This window comes from Spermophilus citellus (genome assembly GCF_964194105.1).
Source record: "Spermophilus citellus genome assembly, chromosome: X".
In the NCBI taxonomy this organism is placed as follows: Eukaryota; Metazoa; Chordata; class Mammalia; order Rodentia; family Sciuridae; genus Spermophilus; species Spermophilus citellus.
In genome coordinates this window covers 146,136,564-146,158,504 of record NC_138190.1, presented here as the reverse complement: position 1 = coordinate 146,158,504, position 21,941 = coordinate 146,136,564, and the positions used below count along the sequence as shown (strand labels likewise).

General features: G+C 43.9%; 1 protein-coding gene across 3 annotated transcripts in view; it reads right to left on the bottom strand.

Moving 5' to 3' along the window:
- ZNF185 (zinc finger protein 185 with LIM domain) overlaps positions 1-21,941 on the bottom strand; it is a 63,178-nt gene that overhangs the window by 14,318 nt on the left and 26,919 nt on the right. For all 3 annotated transcript variants that reach the window (XM_081277619.1, XM_081277620.1, XM_081277621.1), the window contains 5 exons: positions 20,967-21,068; positions 17,404-17,499; positions 16,556-16,645; positions 11,577-11,774; positions 801-998 (listed from right to left, as the gene is read on the bottom strand). In XM_081277619.1, coding sequence (XP_081133745.1) covers positions 801-998; positions 11,577-11,774; positions 16,556-16,645; positions 17,404-17,499; positions 20,967-21,068 — 684 coding nt within the window. The remainder of the gene's footprint in view (positions 1-800; positions 999-11,576; positions 11,775-16,555; positions 16,646-17,403; positions 17,500-20,966; positions 21,069-21,941) is intronic.

Sequence of the window (21,941 nt, the reverse complement as noted above, 5' to 3'; positions counted from 1 at the left end):
TGTGTGCTTTTGTGCCCAGCTAGTGGGCAATTAATTAGCAGATTTCTTACAAAAACATAGTTAAAAAAACCGAGAGCTAATTTTCCAATGTGAAAAAATATTGTTTAAGCTATCTAGGTTTCGAAGCTGGAAATATCGTGATTTGGTGTCAACAGGCACTGCTTTACTGAGGCCAGGAGCCAGAAAACTACCACTTTGGGAAATGTGAGCTACTTACAGGAAAGCATGGTGCTGAGTGATCCCTGGTGTCCTGCTCCTTACTGGCCCATCTTGTGTCTCAGAAAATTCACAGACTCTATTTCTTTGGTCTACTATTACTAGCGTTTTGCAATTAGTGCACAACCCTAGGTCATCACCATGGAAGTGAGTTATTGTCCTATGTATGGTTATTCTGGTGATGATGGCAATGAAAGCTGTCATCAAACTTGTAGCCTTTACTTCTGGCAGTGAGTCCCATACACAGCAGGACATATGTTCCTGAGATCTTTTAAGTCCTTGAATGGCAAAAGTACCCTGAATACTGACCCCAAAACAGGTTTTTAGGCTCTAACTGGATATGAGATTACATGCCTCTCTGTGCTGGGCTTCGTCCAATGAATTTGCTATTATTGTTCCAAGTTGAAACCTTTGGAGACCTACCCCTGGGATGGTTATTTGTGGTCTGCTTCACTGTGGTTCCTAACCACTCACACCTGCATTGGGTTAACAGACCTGTTTATTTTGTGTGTTTGTCTTGCCTTGCTGTCCCCTATAAAGCCCTGGCTGCAGACAGCAGGAGCCCAGTGGAGTTTAGACCTTACCTGCTGGCAGAGCTCTCCAGTTCAACAAGCTGCTCAGGTGCAGCAGGGGTATTCTGCCACTCTAGGATGCTGAGATCTACAGGTTGTGGAGTGGGTGCAGCTGGGTCTCCTTGGCCAACCCCCAGGACTTCAGGCGTCTCCTGCAAGACCTCACAGACTTTGGTGGCCACATTCTTCTCTTCATAAGCCGCTGAGATGCTGAGGAAGAATGAACACACTATGAAGGGAGTGCTCACCCTCTGCACGCTGGCTGTCACATCTGCTGAGCATGGAGGGGCTCATGTCCTTGAGAGTAGAACACAGAGGAGCCAGAAAAAACCCATCTTGAGGGAGTGGGTGGCATCCTCCTCCACAAGACCTCAGCACCCCTGCTTCCTTGTCAGTTAAAAGGCAAAGTTCAGTGAAATGTTGACAGTCTTCTCCTGGCTGGAAACACTCTGGCATCCCTGTCTTGTTTCCTGTCACTGTCATATTTCCTTTCTGCAGTCCTTCTCCACCCTAACTCATGTGCCCCTCTTAAAAAGATGTAAACTATCCAGGTTTTTCCCCAGGCCCCAGTCCTTATGAAGACCTGTGCACATGGCTAGGACCCACAAAGTTCTGGGAATTTGAGCAGGAGTTTCCTCCCCAGGATATCTTGGCAGGCTCGGCTGGGGCGAGAGCAGGAGCAGACCCAACAAGCTCACTACATTCTCAAGTCTGTTGAATTCACGGAGGGGGAAGGGCTCTGAGAACCTGAAGTTTGTAGGGCGGGGCCTGCCTGCGGACGGGCCCATCCGCGATCCTTGCGCGCCACCCCGTGGCAGGCAAAGGCATGGCTTCTGGACTAGCTCCAAAGAGGCTCGCCTCACCCCCGCGGCCATTTCGCCTGGCCAAGGAACGTACTTTCATGGGGCTCCGGGAAATGGCGGTGCGCAGGCGTACTTGCAACAGTTACCCTTATGGCCCCGGCTACACGCACAAGCAATTGCACACGTATTGAGGCAGGTTTGTTGTCACAGCTGTGGACCCCCATCGAGTTACTGTTAAGTAGTCACAGCTATTACTACAAACCGATAGTATCTTCATCCTGTTTTTACAGATGAAAATCGAGAGGGGGTGTTTACAGCTAGTAAATGTCAATTGGGATCAGGACTCTTCCTTTCTCCCTTGTCCACCGCGTTCTACTTGATGGTGGGTTGGAAGCTGAAATCAGAGTGATCACCTAAATGTTTCATTTAAAACAACAGTATTCCCCCAACTTACCCCCTTGTCTTCCCTTTCCACACGCCAAACACCATAGAAAGAGTTGTCTACATTCACTCTTGTCCCTTGCCATCAACATTCCACAGAAATTGTTACATCTTTCACAAAACTGTTCGTGCTGAATTAACTTCCCATCCCTCAACTGCCTGGCTCCTACATGTGGTATCATAGCCACAGCTCCCACACCATGTGACTCACTACAACACAGAACTGGTCTCTACCTTTCTCAACCAGATAACTCTACTCATGACACTCTTAGATGTCCTGCAGATGTCAAAACTGCTGTAAAAGTTTACACTGGCAATTTTGTATTTGTCTTAGTCATCACAAACTGTTGGCAGGTGCAGGTGGCTATTTTTGCATAAGGATCATCCCTGGAACACACTCTGTAAAGTTTCTAATAACTCCAGTTCATTGGAACATTTGGCCACTTTCTGTCCTCTTTTCATTTAATTTTTTCCTCAGAATGACACACCGCTTAGCCACCTTGCCCTCTAGCTATTCATCCCTCATCACTATGACAGGCTTCTCTTCTTCAGCCTTAACTTTTAATACACGAATTCCTCTAAGGTTTCAAACTTTGTGTTCTATTCTCACTTTATGTGTACTCCCAAAACAATATTACTCATTCCCAAGGCTTTCTTTGCCACTGACATACAGAGGACTTCCAAATATCTATCTTCAGTCCAAACCACACCTCCACATTCCAATCCCATTTGTTTATGCATCTGTCTCCTGACCTCACCTCTTACAAATCCCATAGTCATCACACTTAACATGCATTAAACATACCATCTACCTCCTTGATTAAGACCCTACTCAATGATGATGCATTTTTTGAGATGAAGAACAAAGATGCAGAATTACTGTATTAACATATTTTTATTTACTTGTTTTGTAACACACAACACTGTGTTGGAACAATGAATTAGCATACGTTCGCTTTATGCTATGCCCCTATGGACAAAAATGTCCAGAATCTCTGGAAATGGCAAAATTCTCCAAAGGATCACTTGGAGCTTCTTTCTATGGCCTCTTTGGGAAATTTGGGGTCTCCCCAAACTGACTCATCCAATATTTCCCCCTTCTCATCACCCTCTCCCCATATCCCCCTCCCTCCATTCCATCACCTTGGACTTTTCTGTCACCTACTTGAATCCCTTCATCTGTCTTTCTTCAACACCAGTTCCTGTCACCCCTGCAGCACCTTCTTCTTCTTGCTCCAGCCTCTCAACTGAACATAGTCACTGGAGCTTTAGACACCTTTCCAGCCTTTCCAGGGGCTGGGCCACCCCCCCCCCAAAGGGGGTAAACATCACTGAGGCTGAAAAACATCACTGGAATCACTTTGGGTATTGCATCCACTAGGATGGGCTTAAGACACCCCAATATCTGCTTGGTGCCTCTTCTGGTCCCTCACCCCAAATTTACTCAATAGCCTCTGAAATACAGATGACACATAAGGGCAAAAGAAAATCTCAAGAATCTACCTGGGGGATACTTCAGCCCTCATATTGAAAAGGAAACCTCAATTTGCCCCCTCTCCCAGAAATATAATCCTGGGGAAAATTCACCAGCATGGGACGCAGGATCACAGCCAGCTGGCTTATGTAAACCACTGAGTTTCATATTTCTGGGTTTGTGGCCAACTCATCCTTTAAAATTTAGAATTAAAGTCATAAGGTCTGTACAGGTGTGTGTGTGTGTGTGTGTGTGTGTGTGTGTGTGTGTTTAAAACATTTGAATACTTCCAAATGATATTACAAAATTAATTTTAAAATCCCTTATCCTCAGGGCTGAGTTTGTGGCTCAAGGAGTAGACTGCTCACCAAGAATGTGTGGAGCACTGGTTTCTATGCTCAGCACCACATAAAAATAAAGAATAAAGGTATTGTGTCCATCTACAACTAAAAATATATATTTAAAAAGAATACCTTATCTTCTTTTCTTATTTACAAATAGGCATTTATATGAATCAAATAATTGTGACTCCCATAAATTAAGGAAATAATATTTCCAATGTAAACAAAAATAGTGTTCATATAAAAATTAACCCAAAGCATTTAAAAATTGAAATTTAATTTAGGTAGAACTTTGCCAACACCCGTATAATAAAAGGAGCTGTTGTCTGAGTTATCAGATTACATATAATTCAATAAATTTTTTATATATATATTTGGGTGTATATATGTGTATGTGTATGTGTGTGCACATATATGTGTGTGTATCTGTATATATGTATTTTTTTGTGCCAAAGATTAAACTCAAGGATCATTACCACTAAACCACATCCCCAGCCCTTTTTATTTTTCATTTTCAGACAAAGTCTCACTAAGATGCTGAGGAACTTCTAAGTTGTAAGACTGGCCTTGAACTTGCCATCCTCCTGCCTCAGCCTCCCAAGACACTGGGATTACAGGAGTGCACCAACATGTTTGGTCTTTTATTAGTTTTTATTTTGAGGCAAGGTCTTGCTAAGTTGCTGAGGCTGGCCTCAAACCTGCAATCTTCCTGCCTCAGCCTCCTGAGTCACTGGAATTTTAGGTATGTGCCACCATACCTGGATAGAATATATTTTTACTGAACTGTATATATACTTCCCAGACTTAAACAGGGTTAATATTCAGGTAAGCTAGCATTATATCCATTAAATGTTTAAATTTTTAAAATGCAAAATTGATTTTAACCAGGTAAAAATCATTATTCTGACAAACTTTATTTCAACCATAACTATGTTTTATAATACATTAGCTTTAAGACAGTTTCTAGGGGCTGGGGATGTGGCTCAAGCGGTAGCGTGCTTGCCTGGCATGCGTGCGGCCTGGGTTCAATCCTCAGCACCACATACCAACAAAGATGTTGTGTCCGCCGAGAACTAAAAAATAAATATTAAAAATTCTCTCTCTCTCTCTCTCCTCTCTCTTTAAAAAAAAAAAAAAGACAGTTTCTAACATCTTTTGGTAACCTAAAACCTTAGACTTAATAAATATTTGTTACATACCTAGATCATTTATAAGTAGTTAGTAAATCTAATCTTTAAGTTTATGTCTTTTTGTTTCATATTTTCTATGTTCCAGAAAGGCTATTTTGGATTTCTTAATAAACATGTTAATTTGTTCACATTGAAAATTATACTATAATAAGTATATAACTATAAAAGTTAAGCGATGTATACTTACATGTTTTACTAGTGTGCTGAAAATCCTGATGCATAACTATCCAAAATTACCTACCTTTTGGTTTTCTCTATAAAAATAGAAGTTTTTAATGGCTAAAATTACATTCAGTAAATGAGAGTACTAAAAGTAGTAATGACAAAAGGAAATAACTTTGTGCAACATATGCAAAGTATATTTTTGATAAGGAAAACAACAATTTTATCCTTAACTAAAATGACTAATGGTTCCAAAAATTATGAAAGACAAAATGTAAATGGATATTTTTAAAATCATATAAAGCACAAACATCATTAACCTAAGTACATGTATGAAGACACAAATGGTGTGACTCTAGTTTGTATAAAACCAGAGACATGAAAAATTGTGCTCTATTTGTGTAATATGAATTGAATTCTGCAGTCATATATAACAAATTAGAATAAAATAAAATTTTATAAATAAATAGATCATACAAAGTATACAGATAAGGAATTTTATTTGTCATGGTAAAACTTATTAAAGTTTAATGTATTTAAAATAAAAAAGTAAATGTAGTATAAAATATTACACTAATTCAAAAATACAGTTTGGCTATGTTAAAACAAAATTTTCTTGGATCACTGGTTTGTTCTTAATAAAAAGTTATAAATGGTCTTTCTTCTGAGTAATATGTCTAAAAAGCAAAGATTTTGTCTTATCAAAATAATTCCCCCATCGCACTCCTTGGTCTATACTAAAGGACTTAAAAACAGCATACCACAAGGACACAGCCACATCAATGTTTATAGCAGCACAATTCACAATAGCTAAACTGTGGAACCAACCTAGATGCCCTTCAATAGATGAATGGATAAAAAACGTGACATATATACACAATGGAATATTATTCAGCAATAAAAGAGAATAAAATTATGGCATTTGCAGGTAAATGGATAGAGTTGGAAAATATTATTCTAAGCGAAGTAAGCCAATCCCAAAAAAACCAAAGGCTGAATGTTTTCTCTGATAAGTGGATGCTAATCTATAAAAGGGGTGTAGGCATGGGGTGAGTGGAGGAACTTTGGATTGGGCAAAGAGGAGGGAGGGGAAGGGAGGGGGCATGGGGATAGGAAAGATGGTGGAATGAGGTGGACATCATTACCCTAGGAACATGTATGATTGCATGAATGGTGTGACCTTACTTCGTGTACAACCAGAGAAGTAAAAAATTGTGCTCTATTTATGTACAATGAATCAAAGAGTATTCTGCTGTCATGTATAACTGATTAGAATAAATAAAAATAATTTTCTATCCTTTATGTTGACTTTATCATGTTCCTTATTATTTTAAAAACTGTTTCCAATTCTAAATGGTAGTAAGATTCTTTATAATCATGTTATCTTCTATGGTTACTTTAAGATTTTTTGCTACTTTGTACCAGATATAACCAAGTATTATTTCTCACTAATTCATAATCCTGATTAATCAAACATTAAAGACCTCCTGATAACTTCTGACATTTTGCCATCTCCCCAAATTCCTAAATTACAATAAAGTCCCAAAGGAAATGTTCTTTCATCTTGTAATAAGAAAGAAGACAAAAAGAACTGAGTTTTGTTTAATATTATATAAACTGCATGGTCAAAGCCAAAATGATGCTGAGTCTTCCTTAAAAATAATTTTAATGCATAAAATGTTATTAATATAAACATTTCATAAATTCTATAAAATTCCTAAAGATATATCAGTGTCCTCAGTGTCCATGAGATATTTCTACTTATTAGAGTCCTGGTTCTGCTTTGCCTGATATTAGACATCAATAATGCAATTTTATTAGTCATAGCTTTGATTATTTTTTATGGTGCTATTCTTTTTTTAAATATTTTTTAGCAGTACCTCACACATGCTAGACAAGTGCTCTACCACTGAGCCACAACCTCAAGCCCCAGATTATTTTTTATTGTTTATTTTAAAATCAGATTTTTTATTTTTATTTTTTCCAGTGTATGCTACAAATCTAAAACCTCACACAGACTAAGCAAGTGTGTGTGTATCTGTATATATGTATTTTTAAGCAAGTGCTAAACCACTGAGTTATATCCCCAACTAGGGCTGTTTAATTTTAATTTTTCAAATTCAGTGTCCTGAATGGAAATAATGGACATAACCCAGATTATTTTTTAAACACTAATTTTTTAAAATATATTTTTACTTGTAGATGGACACAATACCTTTATTTTATTTATTTATTTTTATGCGGTGCTGAGGAGTCTCTCTGCTTCCTGATCATGTGAGCTGCCTCCCTCTGCCACACTCTTCTGCCTTGATGTTCTGCCTCACCTTGAGCCCTGAGGAATGGAGCCTACTGTCTGTGGACTGAGACCTCTGAAACTGTGAGCCCCCAAATAAACTTTTCCTCCCCTACAATTGTTCTGGTTGGTCATTTAGTCACAGCAGCAAAAAAGCTGACTAAAACAATCCTAAAATACTGACAAGGATTTTTTCTGTCCTCCAAGCACTTTCCCTCACAATTCTGTAGGTTCTCACTCTGTCTCTCTGTCCTTTGTGGAATACCAGGTGAATTAAGCCTCATCCACTAGGAAAGTAACCCAGTGACTTTCCTGCTAGTGCTAGACAGACTGGGTATGAGGGACTGCTTGCTATTTATGACTATTAGCTGTAAGTGGTCCTTGCTCCCCTAGCCCAGACTCTAAATGCTGCCCATCAGGTGGCATATCATCATTTACACTTCTTGATGAACCCAGTCTGCTGAGATACAATGCCATTGACCAGATCCAAATACTAGAAATACGAAACCCTTTGTGTCTGGAAAGGGGACTTTTCCACAATCACACCCGTGTGCTTCAGAATTTGGACCACTAAGTGGAAAAGAGGGCAGAGTGCTGGTGCCTACCTGAGAAACACAGCACAGTGTGCTGGGGTAATCCTTGGCTCAGTATCTCCATGGACTAGGTACTTGCTCAGTATGCTCTAGGTAGCACAGTGGCAGGTTGTCCATCACCTGAGCCAAGATTAATCATATACTCCACTAAGTAAAATGAGTCCAAACGTGGCTCTGTGAATAAACACTCCTTTCTCCCTCACTGCTCCCCCAAGTCTTATTCATTGGGTCCATTGTATTTATTTTACAGTACTGTCTGTATCTCCACAACCACTACCCTAGTCTATTAACCATCTTCACTTCCATGGAGAAGTGACTTTTCCCTTCCTCCACTCTGCCCATCTTCAGTCTACACTTTTCACTACTGCCACAGAGACCACTCCAAAGCACAAATCTGATCATATCACTACCCTGCTTCAACCCTTCCTGGATATTCCTTTTCCTTCAGAGAAACTCTAAAGTCCTCATTATGGCATACAGATGACTGTGCCCATCTGTGTTAGGGGTCTTCTCCACAACTACCCTTGGGTTTGATGATTCTCAAAATTTCAGGTCCCCAGAGGTAATCAGGAGTTTAGCATCAACCATATTCTTTGTACAATATAGGTGCAGTCTGCCTTAATTCTTCTCATTTAGGGAAATGTTTATATTAATATAGATAACTGTTTATCTTGCAAGTTCCCAGAGGCCAGTTAAGGGCCAATCTGTCCTTCCAAGTCTAGCAGTCTCAGGCCTTCCATAGTAACATAGTTCCTGTGCATTGTTTGTCCAACATCAACTCCTCACTCCTTACCACCATAAAATGTAGCCCTATCAAATCTCAGGGTACTCCCAAAGCATGCCACAATTTTACCTATCATCATTTTAGCACAAGATAATCTCTATATCTCCTGGAGCTCTCCTTCATCATCTATCAAAGTACATCTTCAAAATGATCTTCTGTCACTTTGGTATAATCTTCCCTGATTCCACATGGTTGGCCAACTCAAGTGCTCCTTCTGTATGTTCCCATGGTATCTCACCATACCCTCAGGGCAGCCAAATTGGGTGGGCTTATTTCAGGGTACACAGTACACCAGTAAGTTAGACCAACCTGGCTTGCTTTCTATGACTGCACTTTTCCTAATTCTTCCATTTATCCAAAATTTTCCTTCAAGTACTACTCCACAGCTCCTCTTCCTCCCCCAGACCCTTCAATATTATTTTCTAGAATTCTGGCCTTTCTGCCTTTGCTTCTCTCTTCTTTTTACCCGTTTTCATTTTTACACTTGGTTAGGGTTTTAGGAGGCCAATAATTAATAGCCCCTGCGTTCTTTTCTTTTTAAGACAGAAAAGCAGAAAACAGATACAAATATCCACTGACAAAGCAGGTGGTTTAGATGTACATCCTATAAGGCAGGCTCCCTCTGCATTCAAACCACATGAACTTACCTACCCAGTCAAGGACTTGTGGGACAATTGGCCATGGGAGCTTGTGGACAGGAGCAGAGAATGCTGTATACACACTGGCTTCCAAAGACATTCTCCAAGTGACCTTACTCACTCCCTTCAGTTATTTCCTGTAAGCTGACAACTCTCAACTCTGTAGCCCCTTGTCAGATGTTCACTCAACTCCAAACCTGTTTAATCAATAGTCTACTTGTCATGGACCCCTCGATCCTCTACAGGCACTTCAAATTGAACACGGTTCGATGACCATATCATATCTGCATAGCAATCTCTCCAATCTCCTCAACCTTAGCTCATTCCTGTCATCATTTACTTAGTCACCTGGCCATACAATATGGGTACCAGCCTTAGCTCCCATTTCTCCCTCACCATTACCTTTAATAATTCAACAACACTGAGGCCTTGTCACCTCTCCCTTGCCCTAAAAAGCCTCCTAACGGGCCTCCTGCCTTGTCCTGCTATGCCCTCCCACATAGCCTGATCCTCCCATAAGTCATTTGGCCATGGCATTATCCTACATGGAAACCATCAGTGGCTTCTGGGAACCTCAGGATGTGGCTTGCACTCCTCAACCCTCACAGCAGTTGCCTGCCCAGTCCACTGTTGATACTTCATGCCAGGCTACCAATTTACTCTTCTTCCCTGCAGCCACCCTGATTCCACATTCATTTCCTATAAACGTACCTTTCTGCAAGTATCTAGTTTCCTTTACCTGAAATGCCTTCTCTAGCACATGCATGAGGCAAAATCTTTGTTAGCCTTCAAAATTGAGCTCCAACCTCACCCCACCTGCAAAAAAAATCTTTCCTGACATCACAACCACTTCCCCACAAAAAAAGACAAAAACTAGAACCAGTCACCTCATCCTTCATCTATGGGCTGCACTTTTTATATTACTTCCTAACTGCATAGAACACTAATCCATGAACGAAGCAATATAAGGTGACAGAAGTCCAAAAATGGTCATTCAGTCTTTGAACTGGGTCCTTTCAGAACTTAGGGCCATGAAGTCAAAGATGCATTGGATAATTTTAAATGAGAAAACCTATTATCTAACAGGTGAGCGTGGACCTAAAATTATCCTCCTCCTGTCTAACTAATTATGGAACCACCATGATATAAAAAGGCCCAGAACCATGAGGGTGGAGGAATATTTTTATTTTATCCCTGCAAAAGGAGGCACAGACACCAGCTGTACCCCACAGCAGATTCCTTGCTTGAATCCACCATCTTCTGTCTCAGGGCACAGTGGGAGTCTTGGCTCATTTCTAGCATTTCAATCTTGTGTAAGAAAACATTTGCTAAGATCTGCAGAAGTGGCTAGTGCTTCTGTTTGCATTCCCATAAATCACTGAGCAACACATACTATATTCAATGATCTGTGAAGGTGTTCATAGATGTACACGACAACGCAGCATTGGCAAAAGCAGGCTCTATGCCTTCTGCAGGGTTTTGACTTGAAAACTCCCCACCTAAACCACATGGTCACCTCCAGTGTTGATCACACTTGCCCTTTTACTCATACACAATGACATACACCAACTTACTGCCTGTTATATCTCCTGCCATTCACTCCCCCCGCCTGTTCACATTTGCTCCTTTCCTCACTCTGACCTTCTCTCTGCTTCACCCTATTACTCTCCTATTTTTACTTGCTTTTGCTCTCCCTCTTTCACAGTCTGTGTCATTCATGCTTTGTCATTCTCTGACAGCACAACTTTATGCATAAAAATAGCCTTTGCCCTACTGGAACCCCAACCTGGAGTGCACATGCACTGGGAAATTAGCCTTCTTATACTTGAGAACAGACATCTCCACCTATTACAGCACTATCACATTTCCTCAAATCATAGGAAGTCCACTAATACTGCCCAGGGAATCACTACCATGATTCTACTTACAGAGCAGGAGTACAAGCACCTGACTGTGTAATGTGCCAGGCATAGGCATGGAGTGGAAGAAGTGGTTCCCACAGGTGTCTTGCTGTCCCCTATAAAGCCCTGGCTGCAGACAGCAGGAGCCCAGTGGAGTTTAGACCTTACCTGCTGGCAGAGCTCTCCAGTTCAACAAGCTGCTCAGGTGCAGCAGGGGTATTCTGCCACTCTAGGATGCTGAGATCTACAGGTTGTGGAGTGGGTGCAGCTGGGTCTCCTTGGCCAACCCCCAGGACTTCAGGCGTCTCCTGCAAGACCTCACAGACTTTGGTGGCCACATTCTTCTCTTCATAAGCCGCTGAGATGCTGAGGAAGAATGAACACACTATGAAGGGAGTGCTCACCCTCTGCACGCTGGCTGTCACATCTGCTGAGCATGGAGGGGCTCATGTCCTTGAGAGTAGAACACAGAGGAGCCAGAAAAAACCCATCTTGAGGGAGTGGGCGGCACCCTCCTCCACAGGACCTCAGCACCCCTGTTTCCTTGTCACTAAAAGTCAGCCTCCAATGTGTAATAAATAAAGCCAATCCTGCAACAGGGGGTTGTCTCACCAGATGTCCCAGGCAGCAGATTTTGAGGGGCAGGTAAAAAAAATGGAAAAAAAAAGTGAGCCGAGGCTCCACTTGCACACTCCTTCCATCATCATTCCTGCCCCAAGGTGCAAGGTACTGCTTCCAGGAACTATTCGGCCAGGGGCAAAAACAGCATTGGGTAACTCACAGCATGAGCCCAGCATTCAAATATTCAGCATCACCTGAATTTTGGGTCACCCTAAACACAACTTTTAAGTATCATCAGTCTGCTTCCAATAACTGCTGGGGGAAACCCCAAGATAGGGACATACTACCAATTTACACCATCCCTGGGACTCTTTATTTATGGACATTAATTCTATAAAATCAGGCTCTGTAAATTCAAGCTGGAATACCAATGGGAGTGATGGATATGGTTTTCAGGGAGCATACCTTGAAAATAATGCAATTCTTAAAACTTATGTGGAGAGTTACAACAATTTCCCAATAGGGACATAAAATCAATTTCCACCTCCAGCTGCATTAAGCAGTGTAGAGTCCTTTATAGAACTAGTATGGTGATAGAGGCTATCCTCACCAAGTTGGTAAATGGAGCCAAGATTCTCCACAAAGAGTAATTTGGGTTCCAGTGCAACAAAGGAACAAATGGAAGAATAAGCCTTCATCTTAGACCTTGGTAGCAGGGTCTCTATGATTTTAACAGATGTACCTCATATAGGTTGTGAAATGGAAATCTTGGTTGAATACTCCCAGGAAGACTTGTTGAGAAATGTAACATCATAGATTCAGTTACATAATACATCAACGACCAATTCCTAAAACAACCAAAGTCTTTATAGAAAAGACAATGTCCTTTTCTACTCTTGTAAGACCTCCACTAGATTCCTCCACTGGTTGACAACAGTTGACAGCAGTAAGTGAATGTTCCTAAAATTCCCCTGCTCCTCATGTAGGAAAAACACAAATTTGAAAAGCCCACACTTAAGCAATAACAAAGAGGAAAACAGCATCTGTTTTAGTTGTAAAGTCTGATATCAAAATTTCAGAAGGAAGGAAATGAGATACAATGTCTTGTGAAATGAAATCAGGCCAATAAAGCTGGTCATGTGAAAAAGAGAACAGCTTTCCCAGGATCCTTGAATAGTTTTGGCTGAAGGAGCTATCCCCTAAAGGTACTTCATTTAGCTTGAAGGTTTTATCAGATAACCAGCATCTGACATTTATCCAGTAGTTTATGCCAAGAAATATTACATCTATAAAATACTTTGTGCCAAGAAATCTTACGTTTTACATATACACTCATTTAACCTTCACAACAACCCTATATAGTAAAAGTTATTACTACTACTATTCTACACTTAAGGAAACTGAGGCCCAGAGATGAGTGATACGCCCAAGGCCACAGAGCTAGTAAGTGACAGCTGTGATTTAAACTCAAGCACCGGAGTCCATGCTGTCAACCTATTGTACTATACGGATTCTCCGTATATGTGTGATGGAGCAGAACCTAGTTGGGATAGGGTAAAGTTCCTAAAGTTTCGGATAACTTTGTTGAAATAACTTTGTGCTTCATCATCAAATTCAAAGGGAACTAAGTCCATAACCACTGAGAGGCACAGGCATTGCTTTGTGGAACTTACTAGGTTAATAGAAAGACTAGGGTGAGAGTTCTCAGAGGGGCAGGGGCTTGCTTGGTTTGAATCTCCCGCAGGCAACGCTAACCACTGAAAGGCACAGCGCACCCAAGCTGGTGCCCCAGCCCCAGGGCTCTGGTGGCTGGACGGACGCCCCGCCCTGCCGCCCCCTGCCCTCCGCAGCTCACAGTCCAATGTCCGGAGGCGACGGTCCCCCGCGCCCCGCAGCCGTGCACACGCGGCCACCCCAAGACCAGCCTGCTGAGGCCACCTCTACCCGCGGTGCCTTGGGGTGGGGGAAGGGCGGACACAGCCCCAGCCGGACGACCAGGCCCATCCGCGATCCTCGAGCGCCACCTCGCGGCCAGCAAGGGCGCGGCCTCGGGACCAGTCCCGCTGAGGCCCGCCTCGCCCTGGCGGCCATTTCGCCCGGCCGAGGGGCGCGCTTCCCGGCGGCCACCTCGGCTCCCGGCCGGCGGCTGCAGGAAATGGCGGCGTGCGCAGGCGCACTCGCCATGGTCCAATGCTGCCCGACCGCGAGCGCCGAAGTGCCCCGGCGCGCGCATGCGCGGGCACACTCTTATTGCGGCTTCACGCTCCACGGGCCCCGCTTCAGCGTCCGCTGATCTGGTGTGGGAGTCGGTAGCCTGAGCGGGGCTCTGTACTCCTCCTAAAGTTCTGTTCCCAAAGACGCCATCACGCACGCGAGCAGCGTCGTCAAGCTCAGCGGTATTAACGTTTGGGCCGGATAATTCTGCTCTGTGCGTTGCGGGCTTGGGCGCTGTAGTGTGCCCTGTAGGATGTTTAGCAACGCACCTGGTCTGTGCCCTTTAGAACCCAGTACCTAGTACCACCCAGCCTCAGTCATGGCAGCCAAACAGGAGTCAGTCGGAAGGTCTGGGGATGCCCCTCCTTCTGAACCACTAGGCCCCCGGCCCTGCCAGAAGAATGCTTCTTCACCAAGACTGAAGAAGACAATAAACACAGGAGGGGCTGGGGCTTTTAAAAAGAGAACAGTTGGTGCTGGGCAGGACCTCACTGGTGGAGGCTTTCCTAGCATGCATGAGATCTTGGGTTCCATACTCTGTGAGAGAAAGAGAGAGACACGCACGCAATGGCAGAGGTTCACCCCAGAAAAAACACATCCAAACATACACCTGGAGCTCAGGAAGACCTTTGTTTTTAAACTCTTCCAAGATAATGCTCAAATGCAACCAAAGTTGTGAAACATTCATCAACAAACGTTGTGTTGACTTTGCAAACTTACACATCAGAGGAAAGTACTTCTGACCTTAGGCACAAGAGTTGGCCAGCTCTTGACTTTTATTTCCAGCTCTGCTCCTTACAGGAGTTTATCTCTTGGTTTCCTCCTCTGTCAACTTACATAATCAGAAATCTGATGTTTTGCAAGGTTTGGAGAACATTAGATGAAACCACACAATGTGCTTTACACGTAAACACCTGCAAGTTACTACTTCTAGGTCGTATTTGCTCCAAACATAATTCATAAATTTGTAGTTTTCTCCTGACGTTTTTCTTTGAGCCTCCTCTTTGGGACTCAGATCTGCCACTTGTAAGGCCTTGGATAAGACATTTAACCTTTCTCTGCTTGTTTCCCCATCTTATCCATCTCATGCAAGTGTAAGCATATCACACTGTAACTGTCAGCTACTGTTCTCACCCTCATTGTTAATTGTCAGTGGAATTTTAAACAGAAAAAAGGCACATAAGGCTTCATACTTTAGAGATCTGCTGCACAGCCCCCCTTCTTGTTTAAGTTTAAAAGCAACTGTAGTGCAATATGAAAATGTAAATGTGCATTCATCGTTAAACACCTAGATCACACAAGGCTCCTCTTTGACTTAAAACTTGAAAGAAGAGTATATCTCCTTATTATGTATGGTTAATCAAGGCCCTATCCATCTGCAGTCCCCATCACTGCTTTGGCTCCACTCTAGACTTTGGAACATGGTAAGCACATTCCCACCACTATGTTATCAGGTTTACAGTTCTTCATCTGCAGCTCCTGTCTCCCCTCTATATAGTTGGTTCCCTTGTCTTTGTGTGCCTGAATTTCCACCCTCCACCCACCTATGTACTAGCTCTCCTCAATGCCACCTCTTTCTATCTCAGCACCCTGGCTCTTTTCTTCAGAGCACTGACCTTCCCATGGGGCTTGGAGACCTAGGTTCTGAGTCCTTGCTCTTCACTAAAACCTTGTGAGACTAGGGAGTATTGTATGAAACACCATGAATACATGGCTGTGCACACAGTTGGTATCCCAAATTTAAGTTGCTGTTGCATGGAACAAAAGGCCAATCAGCCCTCCTACTTAAGCAAGCTTCCTCTTCCACCACTCCCCCATACAGTCTCATCATTGGCCACAATTAGCTCTGTGCAGTGCCTGGGAAACACCAGGTTCTTTTGAGCACTTTGTATATCCTATTCCCTCGGCTTGAGGACTCCTGCACCTTTCAAGATACAACTCAGAAACCACATCCCCATGAAGCTGTACCAAGGCCCACGTTTCCCTGCTCTAGCATGATGTGTTCTTCCAATGTGGGCCAGGCTTTGTTCTCACCCACAGACAGCCTAAGAGTCCTTGAAAGTAGAGACATTCTGATTTGTGTGGGTGCTCCAACCTGCATCAAAGGGTAGGTACCATCCCAGTGGTTGATGACTGGAAGAGAGATCCTTCCTGATTATAGAGTACCTCTACTACCAGGCTAGAAGAAACAGGGCTTAGCAAAAAGCTCTGACCCCAGAGGCAGAAGCCAGATGGTCCAAGCTGGTACTTTTGTCCTTGCCATGTGCCTTGGGCCAGCTCACAAGCCTAGATGGCTTTGGCTTCCTACCCAAAGGATACTCGAGCTACCTGTCTCTACCCCAGAAACTTACCACTGTCTACTAATACCTTACCCCTTAGGGTCTGTCTTTGTTTCTTCCAGGTCTGCTGTGCTGTCACTCTTCCTATCATCCAGGACAGCAGAGGCCAAAGTGGTACTGGAGCTGAGGGAAGGAAGCACATGGTCCTGCTGAAGCTCAGATCAAAGGAAGCTGGGGGCCCAGATCTTCCCATTTCCCAGATACCTTCTAACAGGAAAAGGAAACTGTCTGCCAGTAAAGGCTGGCCTCTCAGTTATGTCCCTAGAACCATTTATCCTTCCCAACCACACGCTATGTGCTCCTGGGACTGCGGCCTCTAGTGCTAGCTGATTGTCCCTGAGATTCTTCTTCCTGATTCCTGCTTGCTGGATCAGTTAGCAGTCCCTAGAGGAGAGGTGCACTGAGACCTCTTATCAGGATCTGTTTCTAAGCTGGGCTTTCTGATGCCCTCCATTCTGTCTCTGGTCCCCTGCCACCTCAGGGCCCATAAAGTTTGGTGCTGAAATGTCTGGGCCAACAGACTTACCCCTGTTTCTCTTCTCCCACTGTCCCTAGTGAGTGTATACAGTTCCAAGTTGGGCCCTTCTTTTATTTTATTTTATTTTTTAGTTTTAGGTAGACACAATATCTTTATTTTTATTTTTATGTGGTGCTGAAAATCAAACCCAGTGCCTCACGCATGCCAGGCAAGCACACTACCACTTGAGCCACATCCCCAGCCCCTGGCCCCTTCTTTTGACACCCTGTCCTGTGACACTTGATGTAAGGTGACATGGAGCTGAGAAGTTTGAAGGGATCTTGGGGCACTGGAACTTAGGTTAGGCTCTGAGTACTGTGTCTGGCAATAGGACTGGTCACTGAGGAAGTCACCACACCCTTACCTGATAGCCACTGGTCCAGGCTTGCAGGAATGAGAGATGGCATCATCCACATCTTGATCGTCCAGAAAAGGGGTGAAGGTAGCAGCAGAGCCCTCCCTGTTGAAGGAGGTCATGCCTGGTCCAGGTTCAGGACCCCAACAGATGATGGGGAGTGTGGATTTGCTCAAATGGATGCTTAGATCTCAATATTAGCTTATATCCCAAGGCAGCTGGACAGGCATGACAATTACCTGACCTCTTTGGGCCTTAGTTTTATCATTGGTGAAATAGGGATGATAATCCTATCTGCCTCATAGATGTTCTTAGAAGAGTAAGTGAATTCACGTTCACATAATAATACCTGGGCCATAACACATGCTAACACATTTTTGTTCTTGGGGCTGCTTATAAAAAGCAGCCCATCTGTATCCACCCAGTTGATGGAGATTTAGTGGCTCTCCTTTACCCAGGCTTCCCAGTGTTAAGCCACATTTTCTGTCTCCATAAAATGGGAGAAAAGATATTCATAGGGCACCCCATCACCCACACAAGCTCGAAACCTCCATTTGGGTGGTAACATAATGAGTCCTTCATGTTTGTTCCCCAGCCTGTTTATGCCAATTGCACTTGCAACCATAATCACCAAATTCAGTTGTTGAGTAAACTCATGAAAATGAATGGAAAAGAAGGGTAGTTCCAGGAGAAACAACCTGTACTTTGGAAAGATAGTAAAGGAGTTTTCTAAAAATCAATGTCAAACCAAGTACAAATAAGCAGCTAAAAAAACTGGGCTAAATATCCTAAAAAATCTAGGAGATTCTTCAGAATACTTTGCAAATTACCTTGAAGTTTAGCTTTTTAATTTATTTTTATTTTTTGGTACTGGGGATTGAACCCAGGGGTGCTTTATCAGTGAGCCACATCCTCAGCCCTTTTTATTTTCTATTGTGAGATGGGTCCTGGCTGTTTCCCAGGATGGCCCCCAATTTGTGATCCTCCTGCCCCAGCCTCCTGAGTTGCTAGGATTACAGGCTTGTACCACCATACCCTGCTGAGGTTTTTCTTTCTTTAAAGAAACTAGAAAGCAAAGACTTCCTTTTATGAAGATACATAAGCAGGAAGGATGATACAGATGGATATTCAAAGACAAAGCAACCCAGAACCAGACTCAATCACACTGGAGCAGAAACCTTCTATGGTTGCCAACAACAGATCAAATCAGTGTGTGTCACTGTGGGAGAGGGAAGGAGGCAATGCTGATGGGGGCCAAAGTTCCTGCTGCCATGCAGGTCCCTCTGGACCAGGAAAAGGGGTTTGGACTTTATTCCAAGGGAAGTGGGGAGCCACTGGGAGGTTGAAGCAGGGGGAAAATGTGATCTGATTTATTTTTTCAGAAGATCTTTCTGCTGCCTTTGCAGACAGCAAAAAGATGCAAGCTGCTTAGGCAGGGCTGTAGCAGTTTTTCCCATTAGTAGTAGTTCAAATAACTGAGTCCCCAGCACAGTGGCCTTTCCTGAACCTACTCAGAGACAGTGATTTCAGAGGTTGGGCTTACTGTGTTATTCCCACATTGGCTTGTGCTCCTGGACCTGGCTCTAGTAACCCATTGTAACTAGTTAAGTTAGAGGAAGGGGCCTTTGGTGGGCTTGTGGAAGTAAGGGCAACTGGGAGGGGTTTGGGGAAGGCAACCTGCAGGGCATCCTTCCCGAGACCCCTCCTGGCCAGATTTGCAGGAGAACACAGGCATCTTACAGTTGCAACTGTCTAGCATCAGTTCTGACCCATAAGGACTCTAGTACAGTTTGGAACTGAACTACTTGTGTCAATATCTACATTCCTAGCCTTTGACCCAAGGATGATTCATGCTTGGTTTGGAACCACCTGGGGACAGGTGGAACCTTGCCACTCCCCAAATCATCTGAGAAAGTGACTTCTGACTCCACCCAGGTCCAGCAACCCAAAACCAACCTGGACAACTTTGTCTCCTAGCTTGTCTCACCTGGGCTGCTGCTTTTCCTCTCATTGACCCTCAGAGCAGAGTGGGTAAGGAAAGGGGGACTTTGGAGCTTCTTCCTCTTTGGGAAAGGGAGATGGTAGGATCAAAAGGCCTCCTAGTTGGTCCTCAGAGCTCAGCCAAGAAGTAATAAGGCATGGATTCATCCATCATTTGGTCACTCATTAATTAGTTTGTCCCTTCTGTATTCCCTACATGTTCATTCCACCTGCCCAGGGCCAGTCCTGGTGAGGGCTGGACCTCCAAATGTGAGTGAGGCCTTGTGCTTGCTCTGGAGGAACTTGCAAGCCAGTGGAGGGAGTGGGCAGGTGAAGGAACAAGGCAGGAGCATAGGTAAATGAAAGGAAATATGTAAAATATGAGGGCAAGGGATGTGATGAAGGGAGGAAGTATGGGTAAAGCAGCAGACAAGAGCTCCAGGAAATGACCAGTGCCTCACACCAGCAACCCAAGTAGTCTGGCAGCTTGAGTGTGGCCTGTCACCAGGGACACATGTCTCCTACAAGCACCTCACCCTCCTATTTCTGAGCTGATGTCTGCTCCAGCCAAGCCTTATGGTGGGGACCCCATGGCTCCTGATCCCACATTTCCATCATTCAATTGTGCACTTGATCTGTGATGGAAAGAGAAGTGTTTGCTAATTCTAACTGGGCTTTAACCTTATTGAACTCCAATATCCTGAGAGTGGGTCTCAAGGACCAGAAACAGAACCTTGGTTGCCTCCCTGATTACAACAAAGAGAAGCCCAAGCAGACTCTAACAGCAAAACTTCTTCAAAACTTGATGAGTATCAGTGGGGCCAAGAAACAGTAGAGACTCAGGAGGGCAACAGAGAGACTCAGGAGGCAGGTATGTTGGGGTCTGATGGCCACCACACAAAGAACAAGGCATTCTGGGCTGCTAATAAGCCAAAAGGGGCAGAAATAAGGCTACCCCAGCCATCCAGGACACCCTTCCCTTATTCCCATGGCTCAAAGTCTTAAGTAGGGGCTCCAGAGCTCCATAATGGGAAGGCAGATCTGTGGGTTCAAATCTGTTCCTGGCTACCAGACTCTGGCTAGCAAATGCCCAATCTATAGCCATTGCTCACCAGATCCATTCTCTCCTGGTCTGACTTGGAGGCTAGGTCTGCGGGATATGGATGAATAGGCACAACCATCTCCTCTAGATAACCACCCCCCACCCTCCCTTTGTACAACTTGCTGGCCTTGGTTTGAATGGATCATTCACAAGGCTGCTTTTTCCTGGAATAAAAGCATAGCGAGTATGGTGGCTTTAGATGAATTGAAGGAAATCAGTGAAGGTCAAGTGCTGGGATAGGGGTGGCCTAACATAGAATTTGGTCCTGCTTTGCAACCAGTGACCTCAGGGATCTTGGCAGGGGTCTGCCCCTCTCCAGGCCTCATTCATTCATCCTTTCAACAGATAATCATTGAAGACCTGTACTATCCCAGGGGGATAGCAAGGATAGGCCAATCCTACTGCCAGCAACATCTACCAACCTTTACCTGGATGAAGATATGGATTCCATATTCTGGGGATAAAGACTCTGCTCTCTGCCATGAGTTACCTTTCAGAATCTGTGCTGGGATCTTTGAAGGTCTCACCAGCCAAGTCTCTCTTGAGCTCTCTGAAGCAGGGGGACTCCTTGTCTTTGTGGTCTTGGAAAGACCTATGGAGGGAACAGTTATAAGTTAGCCACTTGTTATCCACCCACACTCTGGCAGGGACAGTTATCTCAACCCTTGGGCAATGCTGTCATCTATGCCCACTTTCTAGATGAGCAACCTGAGCCACAGAAACCCAAGTAACTTGCTCCAAATTCCACAGTAGAGGAAGAGCTGGGAATTTGAGCCCAGGCAGTCTGATTTGAGAGTTCTGGATTATATTTCTTCACATTGTAAGCCTGATCCTAGCTTACTTACTCTCACTCTGTTCTCTTTTGAGTTCATTGAGGAGCCCCATGTTGTCAAATCCAATAGTCAGTCCCATCATTATCTCAGGCCACCATCAGTACCACTGACCCAGTGGGCCACTCCTACTTGCTTCCTCTACTCCCTTGGTCCTGTGACACCTTCTACCTCCCTTTATCTACTTCACCTTTATCTTTTATGTTGCACTTAAATGTTGGTGTCCCCAGTGTTCCTCCCCGCTTTGCATATTCTACCACCTACTGGGTTTCCTGCTCTCCTCACATGGCATAAACTGTCACCTTGATATAATGACCTCCAAAAGTCACCCAGGTAGATACATGGAGGACAGTCTGGGAATGGGACAGTAGGACGTGGTGGCAGATAACTGGGCCAAAAATGGTGGAGGCCTGAGTCTAGGGGAGGGTAGTAGAAATGAAAATATCTCTAAAATAAAATGGACAGGGGAGTATATGGGGTTAGAGAGAGAGGAACCAAGAAGGAAATTAAAGGGATGTATAATTCCCTTTAGATTTATCTTGGTCATCACTTCTTCCAGGAAGATTTCCCTCAGCCCTGCTGCTCTACAGATTAAGGGATTACCTCCTGTATACACACCCACCTCTCTCCTCAGA